The sequence below is a fragment of the Mustelus asterias genome, chromosome 17 (assembly GCF_964213995.1).
Source record: "Mustelus asterias chromosome 17, sMusAst1.hap1.1, whole genome shotgun sequence".
Classification (NCBI taxonomy): domain Eukaryota; kingdom Metazoa; phylum Chordata; class Chondrichthyes; order Carcharhiniformes; family Triakidae; genus Mustelus; species Mustelus asterias.
In genome coordinates this window covers 26,775,037-26,787,268 of record NC_135817.1, presented here as the reverse complement: position 1 = coordinate 26,787,268, position 12,232 = coordinate 26,775,037, and the positions used below count along the sequence as shown (strand labels likewise).

The window sequence follows — 12,232 nt, the reverse complement described above, 5'->3', positions numbered from 1 at the left end:
TCCCAGACTTCTGGTTTTAAACTAATGATATTTACCACCATGCCTTTTGGTAACTTTGCTTGGCTAAAGTGAACATTACTTTTAAAATATCATAGAATATCATAAACTATCAGCATATATGTTTTGAAATCATAACTACTTGTCTTACTACATCCACATATGTGTAAACTGTTTGTGTTAGCTGTCTTAAGAATCATTTAACTCCTTACTGATCTCTTGTCCTCTGAGAGACTGCATTCTGCCTGTGAATCTTATTAGCTAGTTAGAAATCTCCTTCCACGTGAACACACCCCTCACAAGATATAAGTATATTTCTTAAAGGCACAGTATCATCGCACTAAGGAGCAGCAGTCTCAGTGGTTTTGTGCTGATCAGTAAGTAAGGATATTAAAGAATATGTATCTAACTCAGGGAATTGGAGTTAAGGTACTGACCATCCATACTGGAACAGAATCAAATGGCTGAATAGCCTACTCCTGTTCCGATATTGTTTCATAACATAAGTTTATATTTTACTGGGAGGCGACCAGTTGCAGGTTTCAGAATTTTCCAGAAATTCAGGAGTGGTGTTTTTCTGTAATTGATAACAATGGCGGCACGGTAGCACAGTGGTTAGCACTGCTGCTTCACAGCTCCAGGGTCCCGGGTTCGATTCCCGGCTCGGGTCACTGTCTGTGTGGAGTTTGCACATTCTCCTCGTGTCTGCGTGGGTTTCCTCCGGGTGCTCCGGTTTCCTCCCACAGTCCAAAGATGTGCGGGTTAGGTTGATTGGCCAGGTTAAAAATTGCCCCTTAGAGTTCTGAGATGTGTAGGTTAGCGGGTAAATATGTGGGGGTAGGGCCTGGGTGGGATTGTGGTCGGTGCAGACTCGATGGGCCGAATGGCCTCCTTCTGCACTGTAGGGTTTCTATGATTTCTATGTTTGGTGCATTGCATCTTTCACTCTCTGTGAGGGACAGCAGGGGAATTCCTTTTTAACATACTGTCATTTATAACCCATCCAGGCAAAACATACTTCACCATCTAACTTGGAAGAACCTTTGGATGAACAGTCAGCATTGCCGAGATTCTGATATGCAAATCTGATTTGTGTCTTGCTCAATGAGAAAAGGAGATAGCTTTAATTGTCAATGGGGATATTTTAATACCTGAAAATCAAACTGAAAATGGTGAGTGATTCTGATTTTTCAGTTTCTATATGAGCCTAACTGGTAAAAAATTCTCAAAATCTTTATGTCTGTCATTCTTTCTTTCTCTCTCACTTTCTCTCTCACACACCCTCCCCTTGCAGTAGCTGCAGCCTGTGACTGGCCTGCACTATGTGGCCATGTGAAACTCTGGGGTTTAAGGTGACCATTGACAACTCTGAGCAAGGATTTCAGAAGGCCCCATTATCAGTCTCTATTACTTCAGCATCTTCAGATTCAGCCTGTCCTTTGCCCATTTTCCCATCTGTGACAGAGGGGAATGGCAGTTGGGTCATGCTGATCGACAGCACCACCCTCTATGTAGTTCTACATGTCACCACATGCCTATTAATAGTCGGTATGTCAACAAATTAAATGTCTGCATTGACATTAGAGAAGCTTCTATCAAAGACTGTCTCCATATCTTGAAACTTGTCCGAAGAAGAGAAAATCATGGAACCCAAGGGCTGTAGGGTACCACATAGAACAACGTTGAACTTTGACACTGAAATAGCTGTTCAACTCAGCCAGTCTACACAGACAGTGGTAGTGGTTCTAATCCCATATACCTGTAGTCTGAGGGTAATAATATTTTACTGTAAATGTCCCTGGAGTTGCAATAAGCCCTGTGGTGAGCTGTGCTGTCGCTTTTCAGGATTAAGCTGAAGGACGTGGCATGCTTGGAGATAAAGTTTGGTCCACTCCCCTGCTTCCCACTTAGACTTTCTGTAGTGTGCACTCATAAAGGGAAAGAGAAACCAGTGTTGTGTTAATCTGTCCCCAATAAGGATATGACATGTAGAATTCAGCTAAATGAGTGGCATAATCCTTTTTAAACCTGTGGTTCATTGACAACAAATGAAGGGCAACTAAGGATGGGCAATAAATGCTGGCCTAGCCAGCGATGCCCACATCCCGTAAATGAATAATAAATAAATTAATAAACCACAATTTTACTACCAAACCTGATCAGACATCTCTTGCATCCTCTCTGCTTCCTAGAGAGCCACTTCTACAAATGCCGCAGTTATATGCAGACTTGGGAATCCCCTTTTCATGCATGCTCTTGTTAGTTGCAGTTATCCTGCAAAATGAAGCACTTGAATTTGTGATAGGAAACACTGTTGTTATGACAGTAATATACATCATGTCATTGCAGTACATGGAAGGAGTCAAAGGGAGCAGCAGTTGAGAAAACGATAGGAAATGAATTGCTGAGAAGAGTACAATGGTGGATTAAGAGTAATCATATAAAGCTTGTCAAAACTGTAACATCATTATGAATGGGAAGGAAATCTGCATGGCATTCATTGTTAATACATTAGATTCAATGATGTAACAATAATCAGTACAAATTCTCATCTAGGCAAATTTCCGATTGTAGTCATTCTATTCCAGAAAATCAATAGGTGAAGGAAGATTCTGGAGCCAACCTTTACTCACTCTTACATTACAATGAAACATTACAAGCATCCATCTCTTAACTCAACCACACTTCAACTTCAATGAGTGTCTCTAGTTCTGCTGATTGAAATCTTAATTAATGCCCTCTACCTGCATATAATTAAACACAATTGATACACAATTAACAAGTAGATTTGTCTTTGTAAATTTTACCAAATCCTAGATTTCAAAAGATGGTGTGAGAACCCACCACACTCAAGGTTCAGTAAGTAGTTTCATGATTTCATATACAGGAGAAACATGACTTTCAGCATTAATATTTTTGACTTAATAATAGCTGTTGAATATTACTTCCATTTAATCATTAGTAGCTGTTTTTGACCTCTGCTACATACCTTGGTGTTGCTGGCAAAATAAATATGGAAAACATAGGCTGACAATGTAGAGAGAATTTTTAATAAGCTATCATTAAATAATGTTTTACTGATGTGTGTTCATGGCTATCCTCACTGATAAAATAATGAATTTGAAATATGCAAGTTTCTGTACAATCTTAAGTACTAACTTGCACTGTGAAATCAATATTTTGTGACAAATACATTAACTTTCAAATATATAAATGTGTATAAAAATGATGCAGCAATATGTAGGACTATCTATATATTAAAAAAAAGCATAGTAAACATTCTGAAACCAGGTTTTTCCCTTCAATGGAGTTCTGGGTCTATAATTTTTGTGAGGTAAAATCACGAGGAGTGGTCCTTTTAATAGAAAACGTTTGTATTTAAATATAGAAAATGATTAATAACACTAACTTCTCTTTTCAATTTATTTGTAATGCTTCTCTAGGCACAAGGATCATCACTGATTTTACTGTTCTTCCTCTTTCTGCTCAACTTTGTTGTAAAACTGCTTGCAACTGGCTGGATTCCCAGAAGCCTCCCATGTGACGTGAGTGTACAGGACAATGGCTCCTCTATTCAATTAGATTGTAGAAACCATCACCTTCGCAGAGTACCAGTGAACATTCCTTCCAATGCAACCAGCCTAAATCTAGCAAATAACCAGATCACAAATATTTCCAATTGTTCCTTCTCCAAGTTACAAAACCTAACCAAAATAGAGTTAAGTCGGAACACTCCACCCGGAAAGAACATGGCTATAGCAGAAGACAGCTTCTCCGCCTTGACAAAACTGCAAGAATTATACCTAGATGAAAACCATCTCCTCCTAGTGCCTAAGAAACTTCCATCGAGTTTGCAATTGCTCAGTCTTAATGGCAATAAGATTCTAAACATAACAAAAGAGAATTTACCAAACCTATCAAGCATAGAAACACTTCATTTGTCACAAAACTGTTACCATCAGAGGCCTTGCAACATGGCCAACCATATAGGTGACGGGGCATTTTCAAGTAGCAACAAACTGAAGATTCTCACACTTGACTTAAATAATTTAACTTCTGTCCCTCGAAACCTGCCAGAAACTTTAAGTTCATTATATCTCCGTAAGAACAGAATTCAAACCATTAACCAAGAGGATTTTCATCATCTGAGTGATCTAGAATTCCTTGACCTAACTGGAAACTGCCCCAGGTGTTACAATGCTCCTTACCCATGTGAACCCTGCCCCGGAAATAACTCCATTCACATACATCCTTATGCTTTTCAAAAGCTTCCAAAGTTACAGACATTAATCCTTTCCAGCAACTGCCTTCGTAAAATTCAGAGTAGCTGGTTTCAGAACTTTACTAGCTTGAAGGTCCTGCACCTTGAACTGAACTTCTTAGTTGGCGAAATTGCCACTGGGGACTTTTTAAACTACTTACCCAGATTAGAAGAACTTGACTTGTCATTCAACTACAAAATAACATCATATGCAGACCAAATCGTCCTTTCAAGAAACTTTATCAAATTAGTCTCCTTGAGGCAATTACGCATTGAAGGATATGTATTCAAAGAACTCAAATCACAAGATCTAGCACCACTGTACAGACTCAGCAATCTTACCGTTCTCAACCTCGCTACAAACTTCATTAAACAAGTAGACTTAACAATCTTTAAACACCTTCCATCGCTAAAGGTAATAAACCTTTCAGAGAATAGGATATCACCTGCATCAAATGATGGAAATCTTCTGTGTGGTTCATTGTACAATGGTAAACATCTTCCTTATATAGAATCTAGTTTAAAGGATTCATATTTACTATCCGGAAATAGCAATCCGGCATATGAATCCCTTCACAATGATGGTGATACTTTCGATGTCTGTCAATCTTATGGGAAGACATTGGATTTGAGTTTGAACAATATTTTCTTCATCACCCCAGAGCAGTTTAAAGGCTTTGAAGACATCAAGTGCCTGAATTTGTCAGCAAATGCAATTGGGCAAGCTTTAAACGGTACTGAGTTTGCATCCTTGCCCAATTTGAAATATTTAGATCTTTCTTTTAATCGACTCGATCCAGCTTATGATAATGCTTTTAAAGAACTCTGGCAACTGGAAGTGTTGGACTTGAGCTACAACCAACACTACTTTGTTGTTGAGGGTGTCACACACAAATTAGGTTTTATTGAAAACCTTAAATATTTGAAAGTGTTAAACTTAAGCTACAATGCCATCTTTACATTGACAGAGTCAAGATTGAACAGTGATTCTTTGGAAGTTTTGGAATTCCAAGGGAATTTCCTGAAGACCTTATGGAGTAGGGAGGACAGTAGATATATAGGCTTATTTAAAAATCTAATTAATTTAACATATCTTGATTTATCTTACAATCAACTTCAACAAATCCCAACTGATGTTTATGAAAACTTACCCCGTAATTTGTCATATTTGTCTTTGAGCCATAACAGTTTAAATGTGGTTAATTGGGATAAACTACAGTTCTTGAAGAATCTGCTGACCTTAGATGTGAGCAACAATAAATTAACCGTTGCCCCAGATAGACTATATAATAGCACCACATCCCTCCAAAAACTTTTACTGAGTAGAAATCAAATTTCTCAACTTCCAGTAAGCTTCCTTACGTTAGCAAACCGAATAAGATATCTTGATTTAAGCTATAACAAAATTAAGACATTAACTCCGTCAGTTTTCCCAGCAAGTGAACAGCTTCACCTGGAAGTGCTGGTTTTAAGAGGAAATCCTTTTCATTGCACTTGTGAACTTGCACCATTTATCGCATGGATTAATACCTGTGACCTGGACATTCCTCAATTGGCCACTGATGTTACCTGTGAATCACCTGAAAATCATCGCGGAGACAGCATTGTTCTCCTTGATCAGCACACGTGTACACTGGATAATGTTGCAGCTTCATTAAGTTTGGCTTCTGCCATGATCATTTTTAGCACCGTGTTTGTAGCAGTGATCCATCATTTGTATTACTGGGACATGTGGTATTTTTACAATTTCTGCAGTGCTCGGTTGAAAGGGTATCACTCTCTTAAAGAGCAGGACTGTTCATATGATGCATTTATTGCTTACGACACTTCAGACCTGGCTGTGACAGACTGGGTTGTCAATGAACTATTAGTTCACTTGGAAGGTAAAGAAGAAAGGCGACTTTCCCTGTGTTTGGAAGAGAGAGATTGGGAGTTAGGAAAGCCAGTTGTCGACAATCTTTCCCACAGTATACACATGAGCAAAAAGACTATGTTTGTGCTTACAAGGAGTTATGTCAAGAGAGGAACCTTCAAAACCGCCTTTTATATGGCTCACCAAAGACTCCTGGATGAAAATGAAGATGTAATCCTGCTGGTTCTGTTGGAGCCTGTTTTAATCAACTCAAGGTATCTGAAACTGAGGAAGAGGCTATGTAGCAGCTCTGTGTTACATTGGCCTAAAAACCTTAATTCTCAAGGCTTTTTCTGGCAATGCTTAAGAAATGCAACAGCTACAAACAATCGGTCAAGATTCAACACAATTGCAGAATTCACTTAACTCCAGTTGAACTGTTTTTCACTTTTATCCACATAATGTACAATCTCTAATCAGGTAAGCTGTAACTTGCTTGGCTATCCATCTACAGGTATGGCTTGACCATCTTAAGCTCAACCACAGAACCATAGTTTCTTTCCAAAACCAAATTACCCCAGCACTATGGTTAACCTAGAGAGCAAGACTGAGTCTAAATTTCTCATCTGCCGTGTTGATAATGAGTCATCAAGTTGTTTCTCCTGGCTATCTCATTTAGTTCCCACCATTGTCACTGTGAGAAGCTGAAGAATTTCTTCCTGTGTGTTCAAAATTAAGACATTCCTCTTCCAACTCTACTGACCAAAGCAGTTTTCCATCTGAGAACTGAGCAGTTTCACTCCCATCTGCCCTCCCACTATCTCAAAATTTACTTTGGCCTTTAAATATGCCACCTAACCCCTCAATTTCCTCTCATTGCAATTCTTGAACACTTCCTTTCCATTACCATTTCAATGAAATGTCACCAGCCCGATTCCTTTCTCCAGCCTGGTCCTTATAACCTTCAAAATGGCAGCTCGTACCGTTCCTTTTCAAATCACACTGCAACCTTTCAAAATATTGATCTGCCTACAATCTTCCCTTTCTTTCTAAAATCCTGAAATGCATCGGTGTTTTGCAATTGCAATCTCTCCCTCCTACTTGTGGTGACCCACTGTAACTACGTATTATATGCCTGGACACACCCCTGCTGCGCCTGACCTGAGACTCCTCCATTTCCACCTGATCGAGGTATAAAGGTAACGGTTCCTCCCCTCTGCCTCAGTCTGGGCCAGGCTAGCTACAAGGGTGTGTTCCAGTTCTTTGCGATTAAAAGCCTGTTTTATTTCACACTCGCTGGAGTCCTCGTGAATTGATGGTGCATCAATTTTAATCACAAAGAAAACAAAAATCACAGGATGGAACAAATTTTGAAGCCCGACAAGTTAGACCTGGACCCTCAAGCGGTGAGAGCTTCCAACAGCTTCGAACACTGGCTGACGGGCTCTGAAGCCTTCCTCGAAGCCTCCGCTGTCGTCCAGTCCGAAACAGACAAGCTGCACGTGCCCCACGCCTGGGTAAGCGACGTGGTTTATTCCACCATCCGCGACGCTGAGACGTACAGGGACGCGATAGAGCTCCTAAAGAGCCAGTATAGCAAACAGACGAACGAAGTCTACGCCAGACACCTTTTGGCTACTCGAAGACAACGGCCGGGAGAATCGAGTGCACAATTTCTCCGTGAACTACGGGTACTCGGCAGGGCCTGTAATTGCAAGGCTGTATCCGTCGCGCAGTACACGGAGGACTTAATCCGTGATGCCTATGTTACAGGCATCGCGTCCAACTACATTCGGCAGCGACTGCTGGAGCAGGGTGGGCTGGACCTACCAAAAACAGTGGCGCTTGCAGAATCTTTAGAAGTGGCCTCCCGTATCCTCGAGGCTTACTCACCCGACCACGCGGTTGCATCATGGGCACCACGGCCGCTGCCACCCCAGTATCTAGGAGGGCTGCAGACTTACGCCACACCGCGCCTCACCAACGACTCGGCTGCTGCGGCTGTTGCAGGTCCGAAGTGTTATTTTTGCAGCCTGGGGAAGCACCCCTGACAACGCTGCCCGGCGAGGGAGGTGTTCTGCTCTGGGTGCGGGAAGAAGGGCCACTATGCCAAGGTCTGCAGGGCAAAGTCGTCCTCGAAGCCCAACAGTGCCGCGTGCAACCCACGGGAGCCGCCATTTTGGATGCCATCGGCCGCGTGTGAGACAAGGGGGCCGCCAATTTGGACGCTGACAACTGCAGTCGACCACCCACTAGGATCAACGGCGGCATCCATCCAGCTGGATCAATCTCATCCTCATCAACTCGCCAGGTCTATGATGGACATCAAGGTAAACGGCCACGTAGGAAATTGTTCGTTCGACTGCGGGAGTACGGAGAGCTTTATCCACCCTGATACGGTGAGCCGCTACACCCTTTCTGTGCGGCCAGTTAAACAAACAATTTCCTTAGCCTCAAAGTCCCGCTTGGTGGATGTCCTCGGGTGCTGCGTGGTGACCCTGATGGTTCGGGGCACTGAGTATGAGAATTTCAGGCTCCTGGTGCTGCCACACCTCTGCACTCCTGTACTCCTGGGGCTCAATTTCCTGACCCATCTTCGGAGCGTCACGTTGCAGTACAACGGGCCTCTTCCCCCGCTCTCCGTCTGCAACCCGCAGTTCCTAGACTGCCCACCGTGCACCACCTGCAGCCTCTCGACCCTTCAAGTCACCCCTCCCTCGCTGTTCGAACACCTCACCCCCAAGTGTAAGCCCATTGCCACCAAGAGCAGACGGTACAGTGCGGGGGACAGGACCTTCATCAGGTCCGAGGTAAAGCGGCTCCTGAAAGAGGGGATCATTGAGGCTAGTACTAGCCCCTGGAGAGCACAAGTGGTGGTGGTCAAAACTGGGGAGAAACACCGCATGGTCATCGATTACAGTCAGACCATTAACCGGTACACGCAGCTGGACACGTACCCCCTTCCTCACATATCTGATATGGTCAATCAGATTGCGCAATATCGGGTGTTCTCCACCATTGACCTTAAATCGGCTTATCACCAGCTCCCCATCCGCCCGGAGAACCGCCAATATACTGCTTTCGAGGTGGATGGCCGCCTCTATCACTTCCTTAGGGTCCCCTTCGGCGTCACCAATGGGGTCTCGGTTTTCCAGCGTGCTATGGACCGAATGGTGGACCAGAACGGGCTGCAGGCCACCTTCCCGTACCTGGATAATGTCACCAGCTGCGGCCACGATCAGCAGGACCACGACGCAAACCTCAATAAATTCCTCCACACAGCCACTCTCCTTAATCTGACCTACAATAAGGAGAAGTGCGTTTTCCACACACGCCGCCTTGCCATCCTTGGGTATGTGGTGGAAAACGGGGTCATCGGTCCCGATCCTGACCGCATGCGTCCCCTCCTGGAACTTCCCCTTCCCGCCAGCCTCAAAGCACTGAGGAGATGCCTGGGCTTCTTCTCGTACTACGCCCAGTGGGTCCCTAATTATGCAGATAAGGCCCGTCTGCTTATTAAATCCACCTCTTTTCCCCTGATGGGAGAGGCCAGCCTGGCCTTCGACCGCATCAAAGCGGACATCGCAAAGGCCACGATGCACGCTGTGGATGAGTCCATCCCATTTCAGGTGGAGAGCGATGCGTCTGACTTCACCCTGGCCGCCACCCTCAACCAGGCGAGCAGACCCGTGGCCTTCTTCTCACAAACCCTCGAAGGCTCGGAAATTCGGCACTCCTCTGTCGAGAAGGAGGCTCAGGCCATCGTCGAAGTGGTGCGACACTGGTGCCACTACTTAGCTGGCAAACAGTTCACTTTGCTCACTGACCAACTTTCTGTGGCTTTTATGTTCAACAACGCGCAGAGGGGCAAGATTAAGAACGATAAGATACTGAGATGGAGGATTGAGCTCTCCACCTACAATTATGATATCTTATATCGGCCCGGGAAGCTCAATGCGCCTCCAGACGCTCTGTCTCGCGGAACATGTGCCAGTGCGCAAGTGAACCAGCTACAGACTCTCCACTATGACCTCTGTCACCCAGGAGTCACCAGGCTCTATCACTTTATTAAAGCCCGTAACCTGCCCTATTCCGTTGAGGACGTCCGGTCTATAACCAGACACTGCCAGGTCTGCGCGGAGTGTAAGCTGCACTTCTATCGGCCGGACAGAGCACACCTCATCAAAGCCACCCGCCCCTTTGAACGCCTCAGTATTGATTTCAAAGGGCCCCTCCCTTCTTCTGACCGCAACATCTATTTCCTCAACGTTATAGATGAGTACTCCCGATTCCCTTTTGCCATTCCCTGCCCGGATATGACTTCAGCCACGGTTGTCAGGGCCCTGCACAGCCTCTTCACCCTGTTCGGTTTCCCTAGCTACATCCATAGCGACCGGGGATCCTCCTTCATGAGTGATGAACTGCGTCAGTACCTGCTCGCTAAAGGCATAGCCTCGAGTAGGACTACCAGCTACAACCCCAGGGGTAACGGACAGGTAGAGAGGGAGAATGCGACAGTCTGGAAGGCTGCTACTAGCGCTACGGTCTAAAGGTCTTCCAGTCACCCGCTGGCAAGAAGTCCTCCCCGATGCACTGCACTCAATTAGGTCACTCCTGTGTACGGCTACCAATGCCACCCCTCATGAGCTGATGTTTGTTTTCCCCAGGAAGTCCTCCTCGGGGATCTCACTACCGTCGTGGCTGACATACCCAGGCCCGGTTCTGCTCCGGAGGCATGTGCGGCCTCATAAGTCGGACCCCCTGGTCGAAAGGGTCCAACTCCTCCACGCCAACCCCCAATATGCCGATGTGGCGTACCCCGATGGGCGGGAGGACACGGTCTCTATCTGGGACCTGGCGCCTGCCTATGACCATCCACCTCACATCCCTAGACCCCTCCGTTGTTCAGGTAGCACCAGGTCCGCTTACTTCTCTGTCCCCCGTGTACAGCTCGCCTGAGCCCCCGGAGTCACCGCACAGGACCCGATCGGAAGGGACGATGGCGGACTCGAGCGGTTTCACCCTGCCACCTGAAACACCACCACAACCGGTACTACGGTGGTCACAGCGACGGATCAAACCGCCCGACAGGCTGAACCTGTGAGGGGTCGACGTCTTACTTCAGCCGTGACTTTTGTACATATTGTTCCACCCATCTCACCCCCGCCGGACTCTTTTTTTTAAACAGGGGGTGAATGTGGTGACCCACTGTAATTACATGTTATATGCCTGGACACACCCCTGCTGCGCCTGACCCGAGACTCCTCCCTTTCCACCTGATCGAGGTATAAAGGTGACTGTTCCTCCCCTCTGCCTCAGTCTGGACCAGGCTAGCTACAAGGGTGTGTTTCCAGTTCTTTGTGATTAAAAGCCTGTTTTATTTCACACTCGCTATAGTCCTCGTGACTTGATGGTGCATCACGACTAAACCCCATTTGAAGGCCACCAAACAGACTTCTTCCTTACTCACAGCACTGAGACAGCCCTGATCAAACTCAGCAATGTGTCACTACAATTCTATTTTCCATCTTCCATGCTTAAACTGCCTACTTTGTCCAACTCCCCTCCACCTTTCCCCTGGTTCAATTTGTGCTTGTTGCTTCATTGGTAGTATTTCATCTCAGGTGGTTTCTTCTCGCATGCCTACATTATCATCTGTGACATCTTTGCTACACCTCGCTTTATCATTTACATCCAAATTCTTAAAGACATAAGCCAGAATTTTCTGATCGATGATGCCAGTAGAATTCTCTGATCCCGCTGCAGTGAATGGAGTTTTGGCTGAGTGACAATTTCTCTGTGTTCGCTTGCAATTGCAAAGAGTAAATGCAGATAAAGATAAAAAGATGTTAAAGATGAGGACTGGAATTCCCATTGACAGCGGCGGGACCAGAGAATCCCGCCGTTAGCAAACAATGCGCGGGAAACATGTGGCTGGGAGGCTGGAGAATTTCGCCCAAGATTTCAATCTCTGAGAGATAATGGCTGAAATTCTTTGGCTGTTCACACCCTGTCGCTGCTGCCAGCGAGAACAGAGAATTTTGCGCTCAGCCAAATTTCCATTCACAGCAGCGGGACTGGAGAATCCCAGCCACAGCCAAGGTCGGAAAATCCAGCCCATT

General features: G+C 45.2%; 1 protein-coding gene across 1 annotated transcript in view; it reads left to right on the top strand.

Moving 5' to 3' along the window:
* The window catches only part of LOC144506388 (toll-like receptor 7), a 32,261-nt gene extending 24,855 nt beyond the window's left edge, over window positions 1-7,406 (top strand). The window contains exons 2-3 of the mRNA XM_078232425.1: window positions 1,005-1,169; window positions 3,441-7,406. Of these exons, the coding sequence (XP_078088551.1) occupies window positions 1,167-1,169; window positions 3,441-6,536 (3,099 nt within the window). The 5' untranslated portion in view covers window positions 1,005-1,166 and the 3' untranslated portion in view covers window positions 6,537-7,406. The remainder of the gene's footprint in view (window positions 1-1,004; window positions 1,170-3,440) is intronic.
* Window positions 7,407-12,232: the final 4,826 nt, after the last annotated feature.